This window comes from Cervus canadensis, chromosome 31 (genome assembly GCF_019320065.1).
Source record: "Cervus canadensis isolate Bull #8, Minnesota chromosome 31, ASM1932006v1, whole genome shotgun sequence".
Lineage (NCBI taxonomy): Eukaryota > Metazoa > Chordata > Mammalia > Artiodactyla > Cervidae > Cervus > Cervus canadensis.
In genome coordinates, this window is record NC_057416.1 from 32,551,317 (window position 1) to 32,570,683 (window position 19,367).

Here is a 19,367-nt window from a genome sequence, read left to right on the forward strand (position 1 = left end):
TGTGCTTGGGGCATGTGTCCTGGTATGACTCTGGAATGTCAGTCTGAATTCTAGACACTTCCTGATCCACTCCCTCTATAAGCAGCAGAAATAGCTGCCCTCGCCCCATTCAGCTCCATCCTCCCCAAGTGCACACTCTCCTCAGCAATGACAGATTTCGCCCTACTGCGAAGCAGTGCTGCAGCTAGAGAGGCCAGGGCAGATATTCAACATGGCCTGGGGTGCACCTTGTGTAGTCCCAGGAAAAGAGCCGGAGCTCTAGGTCGGTTCAATCTGCTTCCTCTGCCTTGTTCCCAGGAGTAAAGCCAATGCATATAGGTTCTTTCCAAGCAGAGTCTTGGTTTTTTACAGCCCTCCTGCGGCTAGCTCATTTGATAAAGAATCCACCTGCAATGCAGGAGATTGCGGTTCAATTTCTGGGTCGGGAAGATTGGTAGAGAAGGGATAGGCTACCCACTCCCATATTCTTGGGCTTCCCGTGTGGCTCAGCTTGTAAAGAATCGGCCTGCAATGCGGGAGACCTGGGTTTGATCCCTGGGTTGGGAAGATCCCCTGGAGAAGGGAAAGACTACCCACTCCAGTATTCTGGACTGGAGAATTCCATGGACTGTATAGTCCTTGGGGTCGCAGAGTCAGACACAACTGAGCAACTTGCACTTACACTTGTAAGCCCCACCGATTTTCAAACTTGATAAGGGATCAAATCCTTGTGTCAGATCCCAGGCCTGGGGTATCCAGTAATCAGTTTAAACCACTCCCTCCCCAGGGAGGATCTGTGAACCACACACACACATACACACCCCTCACCCTTCCTCTATGCTCCCTCCTAGAGGCACAGGTGCCATACTGATTGTTTGTCATCCCTGCGTACCCGACAAGCATCCAGTTTGTTTTCAGGGAGAATTGCTTCACATGTAGATGTACTTTTGATGTGTTCTAGGGAGAGGTGAGTTTAACATCTTCCTATGATGACATCTTCATCTCCTCTCTATCAAATGTTATTTTTGATGTCAAAATCATAACACAAACAATAGCTGAATATTCAGTTACTTTTAATTTATTTAATCACAGGTTAAGTTAGAACATTTTCATGTTTCTTAGTCATATGTTCAATTTCATGATTTTCTTGTACTGATAAACACTACAGTATGTGTGTGTGTGTGCACATGTACATGTATACTGGGGTATGTGTGTGTACACATGTATATATATATACTGGGGTATGTGTGTGTGCACACAGATACATATATACTGGGGGTATGGATGTGTGTGTACATGTACATTTATACTGGAGTAAGTGTGGGTGTGCACACGTACATATATATTGGGGTACACACAGATGTGCATATCTATACACACACACACACACACACACATACACACACACACACACACACATAGTGGGGGTATATCCACTAAGATACCTGATACCTATGACTCTGATACCAACCAAGTGTCCAAGAATTCAGTTCCACTCATTCTGACACACTCTATCTGCAGTTGAATCAAATTCTACTAGTTAAAGGGCTCAGTCCCACAAGACTCTTCTCATTTCAGACACCAGGTTCAAGTCTTTATCCTTCTGACCAACTGGTTATGAATTGGAGGTTCCCATGGCTCCCTCTCAGGTTTGATAATTTCCTAATTTGGCTCACAGAACTCAGAGAAAGACTTCACTTATGTTTACTAATTTATGGGAAGGAATATAATTCAGGTATAGCCAAATGGAAGAGATGCAGAGGTCAAGCTATGTTGTCGGGCAAGAGGAAAGTCATCGTCTCCATGTCCTCTCCAGGCACATCCTCATTACAGTACACTGTGTTCACCAACTTACAAACTATCTTGAGTCTAATCATTGAAAAAGTTTTACAGAGTCCAATCTCCAGCCATATCACTCTGTTTATTGATGCTGTCAGTGGAGCTTAAAGCTCTAACCCATTAATCAATTGGTCTTTCTGGTAACCAGCATACTCTGAAGCATCAAGAGGCACCACCCTATTATCTCATTAGCATAAACTCAGGTTTCTTTAGATGAATCTCATTATGAATAACACCAAATATTCCTATCAGTCAGGAAATTCTAAGGTTTAGGAGCTCTGGGCCAGAAACCAATGGAAAAGGCCAAATTAATTTTCTTGTGTTTGTTAAACCACATTATACTATTATACAATTTTATTACTTTTTTCTAATTAATGAATAATTAAATTAGTTGATAATTTTACATATTACTCTGCCATATTTATGGTAAAGATTATTGCATTTTGTTTTAAATGATGCTTAGAGGGATAACATATTACTTCGTAATGCAGTCAACATCAGTATGTTCCTTTGTGATTGAAAGTGAAAGCTGTTCAGTCTTGTCCAACTCTTTGCAACTTCATGGACTGTAGCCTGCCAGACTCCTCTGTCCATGGAATTCTTCAGGCAAGAATACTGGAATGGGTAGCTTATCCCTTTTCTAGGGGATCTTCCCAACCCAGGAATCGAACTGGGGTCTCCTGCATTGTAGGTAGATTCTTTACAAGCTGAGCTATCAGGGAAGCCATTATATTTATGTGAGACTACCTTTTGCCATTCTGAGAGAAGGTTACTATTCACTTCCAATTTCCTCTATTCTTCATTTTTAAAAAATATTGTATCTTATTGTAATTTTTTAATTAAAATGTGAAATAATTGTTTCCCTTTTTACTTTCATGTACTAGCTTTTAATGGCACTGTTTTTAAAAATTCTTTATGTTTATCAAAGTATTTAAGAAAAAGACAAATACATAAAACTCAAACTCTGTTTTATTAGTGTACCTTGTAGAAGGGTCCAGTGTTAAACAAGTATGTTATGTTTTTGAAGAAAGAACTAGGGGAGTAGGCTAGTGAGAAAATGTTTTTGTTTCATTGCAATTTAATTCTAGTCAAATACTGCAATGCTAAATGTTGGCTTTTTTTTTTTTTGGTTTTCCTTGTTTTTCTCATTATTCGGTTTGTTCTGACCCATTTTTTTCAAGTATTATTTGATACTTTTTGTTCTTTGATTACACAAACTGTCGCAGACCAGATCCTTGCCTACTGGACAAGTTTAGATGCTCAAATGTGACAAAACAAATTCAACTAACTCTACCAAAATTCACAATAAAAAGATGGTCAGTGAAGCAAATGTTCCTTTAGCCAATAGAAAGTGACCTTTTAATTTTATGATGATATAGTAACCAAATTTATACCATTAATTGCAAATTAAAAAATCTTAAGCTCTTTCTCTCTCTCCCTCTCTCTCAACACACACACACTCAGACATCCATACACTATATATAGAATCAAGTAAAATTTTTATTTACCTTCTCCTCATCACACATGGTTCCATTATTTGTAATAGTAGGGTCTGACTGTACATGAACTCTGAAACTTGCTGACATACATATATGGCCTTCAAGGTAGGTATACTGAATATCAATGTCATCCCTTGCTACTATAAGTGAATGTGTCCAGTGGCAAACTAACTTTCCACAAAGGAGCTGGCTACAATATATTAAAAAAAAAAGCTGTTAATACCCGTAGGTCTCTTAGAGACACAAGAGATTAGATAAAAAAAAAACAGCACAAAATATGAGGATAATTCAAAATGTTACTGAGATCATAACACCAAAGCTATTCAGAACATACACCAACTAATAAAGAGCAACATATAAATTCATCTGTATAAACCAGGTTAATCTTTCATTTGGGTTAAGTGACTCTTGGCAGTATACACACACAGACACTCACACAGGCATTTGAAAAATGTATAAATTTCTAAATACATACTGAAAATAACAAGGACGTCCTCGACAGTTTCCAAATAAATCATTAAGAAAATTCACTTCCTGTGTACACTGATAGCTAGATTCTTTAGCAACTAAAAACATAAGCAAATTCCCAATTACTCATCTTTAAAAAACTAAAAACTAAAACTGTGTTAAATTAATATTGAAATATCTAAACAACAATGCCTAGTAAATGTCATCTATTACAAATTTCAGTATTATCTATTTGGCTATACAAGAAAAAGAAACACTTACTGAAAACTACCCACTTAAGAATAGGAGAGCTGGTATGACAGAGCAGAAATAATTAAGAAATCCTAGTCTTCTGCACTCTCTCTTATCTTCAATTCTAAATTCTACTCACTTTCTCCCAACCACATCAAATTTGACTAAAATCCTATTCATTTTCTCCTGTTCTTATTGGGTCTGTTTTACCTCTTGACATAGTTCAAAGTTACATTGATTTCAATTTTATGTTCAAATTTGGATTTAACTAACAGTCCTTTTTATTTTGGTGTTTTACTGACTTTAGAAAAATATAGTTTAAAAATAAAGCTCAGAAGAAAAGATAAATTATTACATTTTCCAAATAAATCCTCGCACTGCTTCGTTCTATCTTGGCATATTCCTCCAAAGCAATAGGAAGATTTATTATTGCATGTTTGTAAGTCGGCAGCTCTTATATCAGGTACACAAAATTCAGACTCCCCATTGCAAAATTCTGGAAAATCACATGGATCAATGCTTTTCCTACACAGTATTCCTCTATCAAGTACCTGTGAGAAAAGGAAAAACACATATTTGCTTTGAAATAGTAAAACAAATGTAGAAATATTAAATAACAGCATTGAATTTGTAGCTATCATTATCATTACCATTACATCTGTAAGTGCTTAAGCCATAAATTTGCTTAAAAGTTCTGGTGAAAGAGTTTGGAAAGAACCCAAATGCCTACTAATGTGTAAACAAACTATGGTATGGACAATGGAACGTGTTCAGCCGCGTAAAGGCATGGAGTACTGATGCATGCTACAAGGTGACTGCAACTCGGAAACACTGTATTTAGTGAAGAAACCAGACGCAAGGGTTCCCACTGTGTGGTTCTAGTTCTATGAAATGTCCAGAGTAGGGAAATCCATAGAGGCCGAATGCAGTGCTGGTTGCCAGGAACTGAGGGGAAGGGAGAGAGGAGAGCAGGTGCGTCACGGGTCGGGGTCTCCTGTTTGGGTGAGGAAGCGGCTGTGGAACCAGGTCAAGGCGGTGGCTGCACAACGCTGCGAATGCCCTAAGTGCCACTCAAGGCACTAAATGCACTTGAAAACGGCTACATTTTCACTGTGTGATGTGCACTTCAATTTAAAAATGGCTCTAGCCAAAGTACTCACAGTTACAGTGCTGTGGTTATCCTGAATATTCACTTCAAGATAAACAGAAAATATCTGAGATGACACGACCCATATCTGTTTTTCAACCTTCGATTGTTGGGGACTAATCCATTGCACTCCTGAAATATTTTAACTAACTCAGATGCTGGTCTTTCCAGGTTTCTAAAATGTTTCTTAGTGGACACCCCTGTCCTTTTGGCCTTCAAGTAATTTTCTTTTCTGGACTAATTCCACTTCTACTGTGAAACTGCTTCTGACTCAGAATGACAATAGGAAAACTTTCCCTAGACACAGTGGTGGGAAATTTAACTTAGAATGTAATGGTGGGTCAGGGCTTCTGCCACTTCCAGGGGTGGGCATAGTTGTGGAAAGAGGGGATCCCTCTGCTCTTCTGAAATACCGTACAATGTGGACGAGAAAAGCCAGGAATTGCACTGAGCTTTCAGTACTGCATACAGGAAAAGCTCGTCTGAGAACCGCCAAGGAAAAGCAAGGATATCCAAATGATGTAGAGCACAAGAATCTTGTTGTTTCTATTTTAAGCAAAGATTCCCTTGAGCATGACGCTGACCTCATGTCGTATGTCAGCTTCCTGAGTGCTTGTTTCTTATTCTTTGCTTGTCTGCTCATCATCAAGACACAGCTGACCCAGGACAAGTGCTGGTGAGCAGTACCAGACACAACTCCTTAAAACTTCAGAGAGGAGAGTCTGGGTACTGACTAAAACACGCTAGTCCCCATTATGTGTCAGATAACAGCAGGTTAAAGTATTGGTCTCCATATCTTTGCACTGGGACTTGTGTTCATCTAAACTGAAAAATTATAAGAAAAAAACACTGGATCAAATCATTAGATTTCAGACCATGTCAGTGGAAGCTAGAATGGAAAGTAGACAGGTAAAACAATAAAAAGCCTTTTAAGCTTATGGTCACTAATAAGAGAGGCACCTGCGACCCTTGAAAAGACAGCAAAAGCTAGATTTTATGCTATAATATGTGAGAAAGTTAATGGGAACTAACATAGGACATTGACGCATGCTTCAAGAGTGAGGCGGAAAGGTCCTGGGCAGATGGTGGCAGTGGGTACATTCCCAGAACTAGAATTGAGTCACAGGTTCCCTCAAGTGTGAAAAATGAAAAGGCTGTCCAGGGCTACCTTCGACAGATCAATAAATGCAGTCCTGAATGCTAAAAACAAAAGATGATAGCTGGAGTTACAGGTTTTAGTTGGAACTTCTTTATAGAATTCACTGCTGTTACCCTGAATCTCTCCCTAGCAACTTATACTATGAATTTTCACTGGACCAAATCCAGGAATATTCTCTGTTGCAAAGAATTATCCTTTGAGATGTAGGTAGAGGGCAATAGTGGGTGTGTACTAAGTCACTTCAGTCATCTCCAGCCCTTTGTAACCCTGTGGATTGCAGGAGCCAGGCCCCTCTGTCCATGGGATTCTCCTGGCAGGCAGGCTCTTGACCACTAGCACCACCTGGGGAGCCCAGATGGAAATGGACTGTTTAGAAATTTCAACTGCTCAGTCTCACTGATTTGGAGACAAAGAGAAAGATGAGAGTTCTGGGGAAGGAAAGAACAACACAGTTTATTGCTAAGAAGTGGAAACCCTAGGCTGGCCTCTACATTAATGTGCTTTGAAACAAATGAACATTGGCTTTAAGAACTAGCCCACTGAGTGGAAAAGAACATGCAGAGAACAGGGTAAAATGATGTGGGGAGAGATTTCCATTGACAGTGGAAAAGCAAACCTGACAACAAAACCTCTAATCAGTCAGCATTTATGTATGTCGTAGCCTCCTGAAAGTGACACAAAGAAAGATGAGTTGCTAAAATGAAGCAATCCCTAGAACAGAGAACTTACCTGGTCTCCTATCAGAGGTGGCTATGAAGGAACATTGAAGGAAAAACTTCCCAAGGGAAGTCGAGGATTCAGTGAGTGATTGACAAAGCTAATCTTCAGTATTAGATATGCTGCATATTGCTGACTATTCGCTATGGATTCCTTTTTTCTGCTACTTCCAAAGCGAGGGGTTGCTATTATAATTGTCTGTTTATTCAAATTTTGTATCTCAAGTGTGTGTTGGGTGGCTTATTCATAATTTTGTCATAGATTGTGAGGAGCTACATTCAATTATGACCAAGAGGAACTCACAACACCCAAATTACCTGAAATTATTATTAAATGGCATGATAGGATGGGTTCTGAGGAGAGATAGAAACAATAAGGTTAGAGGCAGGGCTAAAAATTTGATTGGAAAAGATCTAGAGACCTCTCAATTCTGAAATCAACTGTGTATGAATCAAGAACATATGGTAATATATTTGAATGATGAGTAAAAATTATGTGAAAAAAAGTTAAAAATCCCACAAAAGCAAGAATTTCATGGAAGAAAACAAGGCAATATTCTGAAAACTTACCGTACAAGATTTTTTTCCACAACATGGTCCAGAACCACAGTCCGCGTTTCCAAGCAGTGCGCAGGTTAAAGGATCACAGCATTTAAGATGCTCGCAGCTCTGAAAGCAAAGGTAATCAAGTTAAATAAAAGGAATTTTGAACTAAATCATTTTACTTATTGTCATAATATCTTAAGACATGTCTCTAATTACCATCACAGTATAATTTTTATATCTGTATCTATTTTTAACACCACTTCACCTAAACAATGTATTTTGATATAGAAAAAAGTGGTAACGGAATCACTCATGATTCTATGCTCAAGAATTTGACTGTTAAAAATGCAATGCAATTTATCTCAATCTTTTTGTGTTCATAAATATATGGACAATAAATTTTGAGTTTTTTTTCATTTGTGTGTGTCTGTGTATGTGTGCATTACTTGCTCAGTCGTGTCCAACTCTTTGTGACCCCATCGGCTGTAGCCTTACCAGGTTCCTCTGTTCATGGAATTCTCCAGGCCAGAATCCTAGAGTGGGTAGCTGTTCCCTTCTCCAAGGGATCTTCCTAAGCCAGGATCGAACCTGGGTCTCCCATATTGCAGGCAGGTTCTTTACTGTCTGAGCCACTAGAAAACTACTTATCTATCTTATCAATTTGCCTCAAGATATTCTGTGACTATATAAAAATATTTGGATGTGACAAAATAGAGGTTTCTAAATAATAACAGCATATTGTGGTTGTTTCATTTCAAAGAAACATTTTTCACTTTTTAGTTCTTGTATATTAAAGATTGATTCTAAAAGTTATTCGTTCAAAGAATTAAAAAATGTTAAGAGCTCTTTCATAACACACATTTATTTCCTTCTTTTTACAGAGTTATCTAGTAAGTGTAAGAGTGATATGATATGACTGATAATATTTTAAAATGAATAAAGTGAATAGGTACAAATAACTGTTTATATCTGTTTCAATTTCACATATCTGCTCAATTTAGTTTATTTTATATGTTTATGCATACTTTTTGTTGAGGTATTCTATTTATTTCCTTTATTTCTAAGCACTTTTATGTTAATACTATTAACCCCTAGCCACTAATATATTTTATATCGTTTTGCAATTTGTCATGACAACTTATTTCTATTTTGGCAGGTTTTAAAAATATTTTTGTTACTGTGATATTGTGAAATCTGAAAATTGCCACTCTTCTTTTGTGATTTGTTCTAAGAGCTTCTGTATAAAATTTTCTTCCACATTAACCCCAGTAAATATGTGAAGGTGCAAAATGTTTCTGTTATACATATAAATATATATCTACATATATGTATTTTTATTTTACTGTAAGTATTTTGAGTAGTATGTTGTAAATGTAACTATAAGGGGAATATATCTGTTCTGCCAAAATTAAATAATGTATTATTCTCTTATAAAATAGTAATTTATTACTGATATTTTATTATACCTCAATACTTATATAATGTCCTTTATAAAATGAAACATTATGCAGTTACACTAATGTCATGTTAGTAAAGTATATCTCAAATTCTATTCCTATTTAACACTTGTAATACCTATAAGAATCAGATAATAATCATTTTTATATATTTCATGTTTCATTATTAAGAAGAATGTGTTATGTTTCACAATATAAATATGTTAATGAAAAACAACAAGCGAATTTAGTAAAGATAGAATATTAAACCCTCACTAAATATTAATATTGGGGAAAATGAAACAAAAATCAGTGACGTGGTAGCCTAATATCAAAAATCTAGAATCAAAGAGAACACCTACAGTAGAGAGTATATTTTGACAGCACTCAATATATAATGGAAATCCAGACTAAAGACCTAGATTTGCCAACATCCACTGGATCATAGAAAAAGCAAGAGAACTCCAGAAAAACATCTACTTCTGCTTCATTGACTATGCTAAAGCCTTTGATTGTGTGGATCACAAAAAACTGTGGAAAATTCTGAAAGAGATGGGAATACTAGACTACCTGACCTGCCTCCTGAGAAATCTGTATGCAGGTCAAGAACCAACCATGGAACAGCAGACTGGTTCAAAATTGGGAAAGGAGTACATTAGGCTGTATACTGTCATCCTGCTTATTTAACTTATTTGCAGAGTACATCATGCAAAATGCTGGACTGGATGAGGCACAAGCTGGAATCAAGATTGTCAGGAGAAATATCAATAACCTCAGACACGCAGATGACACCACCCTTATGGCAGAAAGTGAAGAGGAACTAAAGAGCCTCTTGATGAACGTGAAAGAAGAGAGTGAAAAAGTAGGCTTAAAACTCAACATTCAGAAAACTAAGATCATGGCATCTGGTCCCATCACTTCATGGGAAATAGATGGGGAAACAATGGAAACAGTGAAAGACTTTACTGGTTTGAGCTCCAAAATCATTGCAGATGGTGACTGCAGCCATGAAATGAAAACACTCTTGCTCCTTGGAAAAAAAGCTATGACCAACCTAGACAGCATATTAAAAAGCAGAGACATTGCTTTGCTGATAAAGGCCTGTCTAGTCAAAACTATGGTTTTTCCAGTAGCCATGTATGGATGTGAGAGTTGGACTATAAAGAAACCTGAGCACCAAAGAATCAATCCTTTTGAACTGTGGTGTTGGAGAAGACTCTGGAGAGTCCCTTGGACTGCCAGGAGATCCAACCAGTACATCCTAAAGGAGATCAGTCCTGGGTGTTCATTGGAAGAACTGATGCTGAACCTGAAACTCCACTACTTTGGCCACCTGATGCGAAGAAATGAATCATTGGAAAAGACCCTGATGGTGGGAAATATTGAATGCGGGAGGAAAAGGGGACAACAGAGGATGAGATGGTTGGATGGCATCACTGACTCGATAGACATGAGACCCAGCAAGCTCCGGGAGTTGATGATGGACAGGGAAGCCTGGCGTGCTGAAGTCCATGGGGTCTCAAAGAGTCGGACACAACTTCGTGACTGAACTGACTGATAACTGGTGGTTTATATGCTCAAGAATATTCATAAAAAGAGACTTCAAAATAAGAGATGAGAGTTGACCAAAAAGAATCACACAACACTGGAAATTTAACAGACGTGGTGGTGCATTTATTATAATCCATGAACCTATCAGTTCAGTTCAGTTGCTCACTTGTGTCTGACTCTTTGCAACCCCATAGACTGCAGTATGCCAGGCTTACCTGTCCTTCACCATCTCTCAGAGCCTGCTCAAACTCATATCCATTGAGTCGGTGATGCCATCCAACCATCTCATCCTCTGTTGTCCCCCTCTCCTCCTGCCTTCAATCTTTCCCAGCATCAGGGTATTTTTCAATGAGTCGGTTTTTTGCATCAGGTGGCCAAAGTATTGGAACTTCAGCTTTAGTGTCAGTCTTTCCAATGACTATTCAGAGTTGATTTTCTTTAGAATTGACTGGTTTGATCTCCTTGCAGTTCAAAGGACTCTCAAGAGTCTTCTCCAACTTTATAATTCAAGGGTATAAATTCTTTGGTATTCAGCCTTCTTTATGGTCCAATTCTCACATCCATACATGACTACTGGAAAACCCAAGGCTTTGACTATACAGTTCTTTGTGGGCAAAGTGATGTCTCTGCTCTTTAACTCAATTTTGTGAAACCAAGCTAAAAAAAACAAATTTCCCCCAATGCAAGGACTGAAATAGGAAGATGATGTGAACAGCATACATTTAACAACTCAGTGATCTAAATCAGTCATTTTAAAGGAATTCATGGATGATTTAGGTGATGATTACACTATTGTTGGAATTGATGTTTATGATACAAAAAGATGGGTAATATTTATGCAGTAAGGAAAATCTTCATTCAACCCATGCTGCACTTACCCTATTCTTAAATTCTTCAACTTCAAATTCTGGATAAGCCAGTTATCACATGCCCCAATCTTCCCATCTTAGATGCTCACTATATGGTACAATTCTTTTTAAGTTTTCCCCCTTTATGTCACCTCTACATTTGTCAGATTACGTGACAAACACAGAAACAAACATCAGTCTTCTTCACTAACCTCCTTGGCCCCACAGTCACATTGCTCAGGTGGTTCCAAAATCCCATTGCCGCAAATTGAAGTTCTTCCTTGTGGAACCACTTTTGGAACTGTTTGGTTCTGAAGACATTCAAATTTAGGCTGTGAAGTTGTATGTTTAAATTCATCTATGCTGCAACTGCTAAAAAACTTTATGCCGTGGGAAGGTCTAAAATTAAATTGTATTTCTTAGTTAAAACGAATACAATCAGTATCAAAGGAACACTCTTCAATAACATGCTGTGAATTATTTACTTCTTCACTTAGAGAACAGCCAAGATGGAGAGTGCTTTATTTTTAATCCAATTAGTAATTAAAGAATAAGCTCATTTCTATTCTAATTCAATATTCCAGACATCTAATAAATAGAGGATGTTAAGGAGGTTGCATGATTGAGAATATGTTAAACAAAACAGTGCTTGTTGACAAAAAGGCTTTATTTAAGTACAACTTATAACTGTTTATTACTTTCCTTATTATTGACAACACTGTCAAGATTATAATCATTATAGTAAGAAGAACTAATTATTATTAAGAAAATGATACATATACTAGGGATAATATCAAAAACCGAAAGAATAAACACGATGATTGATTGCATTAATTAAAAGTTAGAATTATTTTTACTTTGGTAACAAAATCAAAACAACTCAACATTAAGTGTAGAGAATGCATAAACCCTAGATTCTCTCTAGTTTGATATTTCTATATTTCTAGTGCACTGTTTAATGGGTTTTTGTTTAATTTAGTAATAAACTCACACTTAGAGAAATGACATGAGAAACAAATTTTGTTTCCTAAACTAGTTGAATAATAAAAAAATTTTAATGTGTAACTCTTATAGAGAATAAAATTCTCTTAAAACAGACCTTCAATAGCAGACCTTCAATAAACAGATATGTTGTTAACATCTAATTCTTTTATCAGGTTCAAATTTCCCCTTCATCACGGGACTGGCACTCTACACAAAAAGATCCACTTCAGAAACAACGACTGCATAGTACTCCTATCTCCTTAGTTTAGTTGACTACATTTTTTTTTGTGGCATTTCTGACATTCAAAAGTTTTATAGTCGCAGGCTGAGTATTTGGGAAAATGTGCTTCAGTTTAGGTTTATGAAATGCTTCCCGATACTTAGACTGAGGTTATGTATCTTGTTAAACGCATCACAGAAGTGTTGCTGAGTGTGTCTGCTCCATTGCATCCTAACAGCACATGATTCCTACTTGTTATCTTTTTGAAAAAAGTCATTTTGATTAGGTGATTAAAGTCTATACTCTAACATCTCTTTCTCTCCTTATCTCTTAATAATTATTTGAGGAGAAGTTTTACGTGTATATATCCTTTTTAGTTATATTTTCAATATATTCACTATTATATGTATCTTTTATAACCTTAGTTTACTATATCCATTCAATATATTTATCTACTTCAAAATAATATTTTCATGTATTTATATGAATATAGACTCAAATTTTCCTAGTACACTAAAAGGGGTTTTAATCCTTAGTTAACATTACATATGGTTTTCAGATTGTCCTGGATTTGCCTGTTGGAAGACTCCTTCAAACTGCTTTGTGTCCATGGGGCACATATCCAAATTCTTTGAACAACTTCTTATATTCTGACACAAATGCTCATGGCTCTTTGTATCTTGTCTATCTTAGTCCTGGAATCAGACACATGATGTCTCCAACTTTGTTCTTTCTCAAGATTACTAGGGCTATTCAGGGTCCGTTCAAATTTTAGGATTGTTTATATTATATCTGGGAAAATTACCATTGCAATTTGAATAGGGATTATATTGAAGGTGCAGATGGATTTGGATAATATAGATTGTTGCTGTTCAGTCACCCAGGTGTGTCCAACTCTTTGCAAACTGCAAAACGCCAGGCCTCCCTGTTCCTCACAATCTCCCAAAGTTTGCCCAAGTTCATGTCCACTGTGTTGGTGATGCCATCCAGCCATCTCATCTTCTGATGCCCTCTTATTCTTCTGTCCTCAATCTTTCCCAGCATCAGGGACTTTTTCAATGAGCTGGATGTTCGCATCAGATGCCCAAGATACTGGAGCTTCAGCTTCAGTTTCAGTCCTTACAATGAGTATTCAGTGTTGATCTCCCCTAAGATTGACTGGTTTGATCTCCTTGCTGTCCAACGGACTCTCAGGAATCTTCTCCAGCACCACAGTTTGAAGGCATCAATTCTTTGCTGCTCTGCCTTCTTTATGGTCCAGCTCTCACAAGTGTAGATGACCACTGGGAAGGCTATAGCCCTGTCTATATGGACCTTTGTCGGCAGAGTAATGTCTCTGCTTTCAACACACAGTCTAGGTTTGACACATTCTCCCTGGTGGCTCAGACGGTAAAGTGGCTGCCTGCAATGTGGGAGACCTGGGCTCGATCCCTGGGTTGGGAAGATCCTCTGGAGAAGGAAATGGCAACGCACCCCAGTACCCTTGCCTGGAAAATTCCATCAACAGAGGAGCCTGGTAAGCCACAGTCCATGGGGTCACAAAGAGTTGGACACTACTGAGCAACTTCACTTTTTTTTTTTCCTACCAAGGAGCAATTGTCTTCTGATTTCATGGCTCCAGTCACCATCCACAAAGTTCTTAGGGCCCAAGAAGAGGATATCTGTCACTGCTTCCACTTTTTCCCCTTGTATGTGCCATGAAGTCATGGAGCCTGATGCCATGATCTTAGTTTATTTTTTAATATTACATTTTAAGCTGGCTCTTTCACTGTCCTCCTTCACCCTCATCATGAGGCTCTCTAGTTCCTTAGTTCCTCTTCACTTTCTGCCATTAGAGTGGTACCATCCATATATCTGAGGTTGTTGATGTTTCCCCCGCCTATCTTGATTCCAGCTTGTGACTCATTCAGCCTGGCATTTCTCAAGATGTGCTAAGCGTATAGGTTAAACAAACAGGATGACAGCAGACAGTCTTGTCATACTCTTCTTTTCCCATCTTGAACCAATCAGTTGTTCCATACAAGGTTCTACCTGTTGTCTCTGGACCCGCATAAGGTTTCTCAGGAGACAGGTAAGATGGTCTAGTATTCCTGTCTCTTTAAGAGCTTTCCACAGTTTATTATGATCCACACAGTCAAAAGCTTTAGCCCAATTGATGAAACAGAGGTTGATGTTTTTCCGGAATTCCCTTGTTTTCTCTCTGATCCAGCGGATGTTAGCAATTTGATCTCTGGTTCCTTTGCCTTTTCTAAACCCAGCTTGGATATCTGAAAGTTCTTAGTTTGCATAATACTGAAGCCTAGCATGCAAGACTTCAAGCATGAACTTACTAGCATGGGAGATGAGTGCAATTATCCTATGGTTGGGACACTCTTTTTTACCACCCTTCTTGGAAATTGGGATAAGGATTGACCTTTTCCAGTTCTAATATGGATATTTTAACAATATTAATTCTTCCAATACATGAGCATGAAGTATTTTTTTTTGTTTCCTAGCATATTATTTAATTCCTTTCATCAATGTCTTATATTTCTCAGTACACATATTTCACTTTCTTGGCCTTTAAATTTGTTTTAAGTAATTCATTCTTTTTGATGCTATTGTAAATGGGATTGCTTTCTTAATCTGTACTCCTGATAATTTGTTTTTAGTATATAGCAATACAAAGTATTTTATATATTAATTTTGCATACTGTAACTTCCCTGAATATGCTTATTACTTCTGACAGTTTTTGGTAGAGTCCTTTAGGGTTTTCTATGTGCAAAATCATGTCATCTGCATATAGTGACAGTATTACTTTTCCTTTCTGATTTAGATAATTTTTATCTCTACCACCTAACTGCTCTGCCTAGGACTTTCAATACCATTTTGAATAAAAGCAGCAAGGCTGTGCAACCTTGTCTTGTTTCCAGATGTTAGAAGGAAATCATCCATCTTTACAGTGTTTTATTGTTTTGAATATTTTTTATTTTGGCCACCCCATGCAGCAAGCATGATCCTAGTTTCCTGACCGGGACTGAACCCACGATTTCTTTAGTAGAAGCTCAGAGTCTTAACCACTGGATGGCCCGGGAAGTCCCTGCACTGTTGAGTAGGATGTTAGCTGTGGTTTGTCATATGTAACCATATTAAGTTGAAGCACATTCCACCATGTCTACTTTGATAGGAGTATTTATCGTAAATGGATTTGAATTTTTTCAAACTTTTTATAAATTTATTGAGATGAATATATTTTTTTATCATTTTTTGTAACTGGGGTATAACATATTGAGTTATAGATGTTGACTCACTCTTGCACCCTTGAAATAAATCCCTCTCTTCATGTTATGTGTGCGTGCATGCCAAGTCACTTTGATCTTGGCTGATTTCTGTGACCTCAAGGACTGAAGCCCACCAGGCTTTTCCGTCCATGGGATTCTTCAGGCAAGAATACTGGAGTGGGTTGCCATGCCTTTCTCCAGGGGATCTTCCTGACCCTGAATCAAACCCTCATCTCGTAAGTCTCCTGCATTGATAGATGGATTCTTTACCACTAGCACCACCAGGGAAGCCCTTATCATGATATATGATCACTTTAATGTGCTGTTGAATTTTTAAAAACTTGCTTATTTTTAGTTGAAAGATAACTGCTTTACAATATTATGTTGGTTTCTGCCATATATTAACATGAACCAGCCACATATATATGTGCCCCTCCCCCTTGAAACTCCTTCCCACCTCCCACCCCATCTCACCCTTCTAGGTTGCCACAGAGCCCTGGTCTGAGCTCCCTGGGTCACACAGAAAGTTCCCACTGGCTATCTCTTTGACATGTGGTAGTGAATAAGCTTCACTGCTACTCTCTCCATTTGTCCCACCCTCTCCTTGCCCCCTTCCCTGAGACGATTACTCTGTTCTCTGTGTCTGTGTCTCCATTGCTGCTCTGCAAATAGGTTCATCAGTACCATCTTTCTAGATTCCATATATATATATATATATATATATTATATATATATATATGTTAATGTATGATACTTTGTTTTCTCTTTCTGACTTGCTTCACTTTGTTTTAATGGCTCTACGTTCATCCACCTCAGTAGCACTGACTCATATGCATTCCGTTTTATGGTTGAGTAGTATTCATTTGTATTTATGTACCACAGCTTCTTTATCCATTCATCAGTCAATTGGCATCTAGCTTGTTTCCATGTCCCAGCAATCAGAAATAGTGCTTCAGTGAACATTGGGGTACATGGGTCTATTTCAATTATGGCTCTGTCAAGGTATATGCCCAGTAGTGGGACTGTTGGGTCATATGGTAGTTTAATTCCTAGCTTTTTAAGGAATCTCCATACTGTCTTCTATAGCAGCTGTATGGATTTCCATTCCCACCAACAGAGTAAGAGGCTTCCCTTTTCTCCACACCCTCTCTAGCGGTTATTATTTGTAGATTTTTGAAGACGGTCCTTCTGACTGGTGTGAGGTGATATCTCACTATAGTTGTGATTTGCAGTTCTCTAATAATGAGCGATGTTGAGCATCTTTTCATGTGTTTATTAGCAATCTGTATGTCTTCTTTGAAGAACAAATCAGAATATAATAATAATTTTTCTCTGATCTCTGCTGTCAAGTGTCCTTTTCCTCGCTGTGAGTTACAGTTTGCCTCGACATCCCTAGGATGCCCTCCAGGACTGAGCTGGTCTCTGGACCTGCTCTCGGGACAGCTCAGATTCTGGCCCTACACCTGTGTATTCTTGCCTCCAATGTCCACAGCCGCCCGAGTCAGTGTCTGCTGTTCTGTGGGAATTCTCATTGTCCCTTTATGCATTTCATAGGCACAGAGTTTGCCTAGTTGATTGCTTGGATTTAACCTGCAGCTTGTCCCGTTGATAGGAAGGTTTTCAATCCTCTTCCCAAGCCACACTGCCCCTGGGGTTCAATCGTGGTTTTATCTCCACCTCTACATGTGGGTTGTCCATAGCAGTGTGCTCCCGAGGCTGCCCTGGAGGGCTTGGCTCTGCTCCAGTGAGGACCAGGTGTGGAACTGGTGCGGCCGCTTGGATCTCAGGTCCTCTGGCAGCTCCAGGTATGCAGGGGAGCTGGAGGTCAGGGGAGTAGGAGACATGGTTCTCTTAGGGTTCTCTCTAGCCTCTGGCAGCCTGCAGCAGTGGGGATCTACTGTCGCGGTCGTGTGGCAGCTTGGAACACAGTGCCAGGTACCCAGGGGAGCCGGAAGCCGTTGGTACAGGAGATATGGGGCTACTAGGATATTTTCGAGCCTCTGGCACCTTTGTCTCACTGAGAATTAAGAATGGAGGTGGTGCAGCTGCTTGGATTGCAGGGACCCTGGCAGCCTCAGGCGCAGGAGCTACAGCACTTAGAGACTTTTTCTAGCCTCAGGCAGCTGGCGCTCAAAGAGACTTTCTGGCTGGTCCTTCTCTGCTGTTCAGCATGTCAGGCACTTAAATGCCTCCCCTGACTGAGGTCCTTTCTCTATTGGTGTACGAGGTACTTGAAGAGCTCCCCTGGCTGGGGTCCTTCTCTATTGCTCACTGCATCAGGTACTTAAAAGGCCACCCTCCCTGGGTCTTCCACAACTGGTCAGTTGCTGGTGCTGGCATGTGGGGAGAGAGGCTACAGGGATGACTCCACCCCCTTGCCCATGACTCAGCAGTATCGCCTTGCCGCCACAGCTGTCTGGAATTCCTCCAAAGGCATTTCCACCACACTCTCCTCCCTGACGTCCCCTCAAGTGGTCTCCCCATAGTCAACAACAGACCTTACCCTGAGATTGCTCTCCAGTCTATATGCTCCAGCTCCCAGCTACCACACATTCCGGGAGACTTGTGTCCCTGTCCAGGGAAGGGAGGGGCTGCCACAAGGGTTGTCTGTGTGGTTCTCATTCCATTCAGACTGTCCTAGATCAGCTGCTTTTCTCCTACAGCCTCCACTGTCCCAAACTATTGCCCTGCTGTGGGGATCTGACTGATGCTTCAGTTCCCCTTTACCCTGGATGCAGGTTCAGTCTTGATCACTCTCCTCTCCTTTGTCCTGCCAAGTTTTGCATCGACCTGTACATTCCTTTTCAGTGGTCAGGGACTCCTGCCCACTTTCAACTGGTGTTCTGAGAGAACTTCTGCAACTGAAGGTGTATTCCTGACGCATCATCCATGGAGAGAGATGTACTCCACACCCTCCTACTCCTCCAACACCTTACCTATGGCTGTGTACTGTTGAATTTGGTTTGCTAATATTTTGCTGAAGACTTTTGCATCAAAATTCATCAAAACCATAACATTTCTTTTATTTTTCTTCAAGCTATCCTTGTTTGTTTCAGTATGAAAACAGTGCTGGCCTCATATTGATTGAACATTTTCCCTCCTCTTCTATTTTTCAGTAGAGTTTGAAGATTTGTAGGAATTCTTCTTGAATGTTTTGAATAACTCACCAGGGAAACCAGTGTTCCTGGACTTTTGGTTGCTGGAAGGTTTTTGATTCCTGATTCAATCTACTTATGGGTAATCAATCTGTTCAAGTTTTATATTTCTTTATGATTCAGTATTGGAAGACTCTATGTTCTTAGATTATTATTCATTTCTCTTAGATTTTCCAAATTGTTCACATATAATTGTTGGTAATAGTCTCTTAGAGTCTTTTGCTTTATGTAGTATTAGTTGCAACATATTGTCTTTCATTTTTAATTTTTAAAATTTGAATCTTTTTTGCTCTTATTTTGAAGAGTTTTAAGCTAAGTTTGTCAATCC

General features: G+C 38.9%; 1 protein-coding gene across 4 annotated transcripts in view; it reads right to left on the minus strand.

Annotated features, from left to right (window-relative positions):
- LOC122432573 (A disintegrin and metallopeptidase domain 3-like) overlaps positions 1-19,367 on the minus strand; it is a 125,095-nt gene that overhangs the window by 31,318 nt on the left and 74,410 nt on the right. For 3 of the 4 annotated variants that reach the window (XM_043454590.1, XM_043454589.1, XM_043454591.1), the window contains exons 12-16: positions 11,632-11,818; positions 7,609-7,707; positions 4,372-4,567; positions 3,793-3,883; positions 3,327-3,507 (exon numbers count right to left, since the gene is read on the minus strand). In XM_043454590.1, the coding sequence (XP_043310525.1) occupies positions 3,327-3,507; positions 3,793-3,883; positions 4,372-4,567; positions 7,609-7,707; positions 11,632-11,818 (754 nt within the window). The remainder of the gene's footprint in view (positions 1-3,326; positions 3,508-3,792; positions 3,884-4,371; positions 4,568-7,608; positions 7,708-11,631; positions 11,819-19,367) is intronic. The other variant, XM_043454592.1, reaches the window with a different exon arrangement.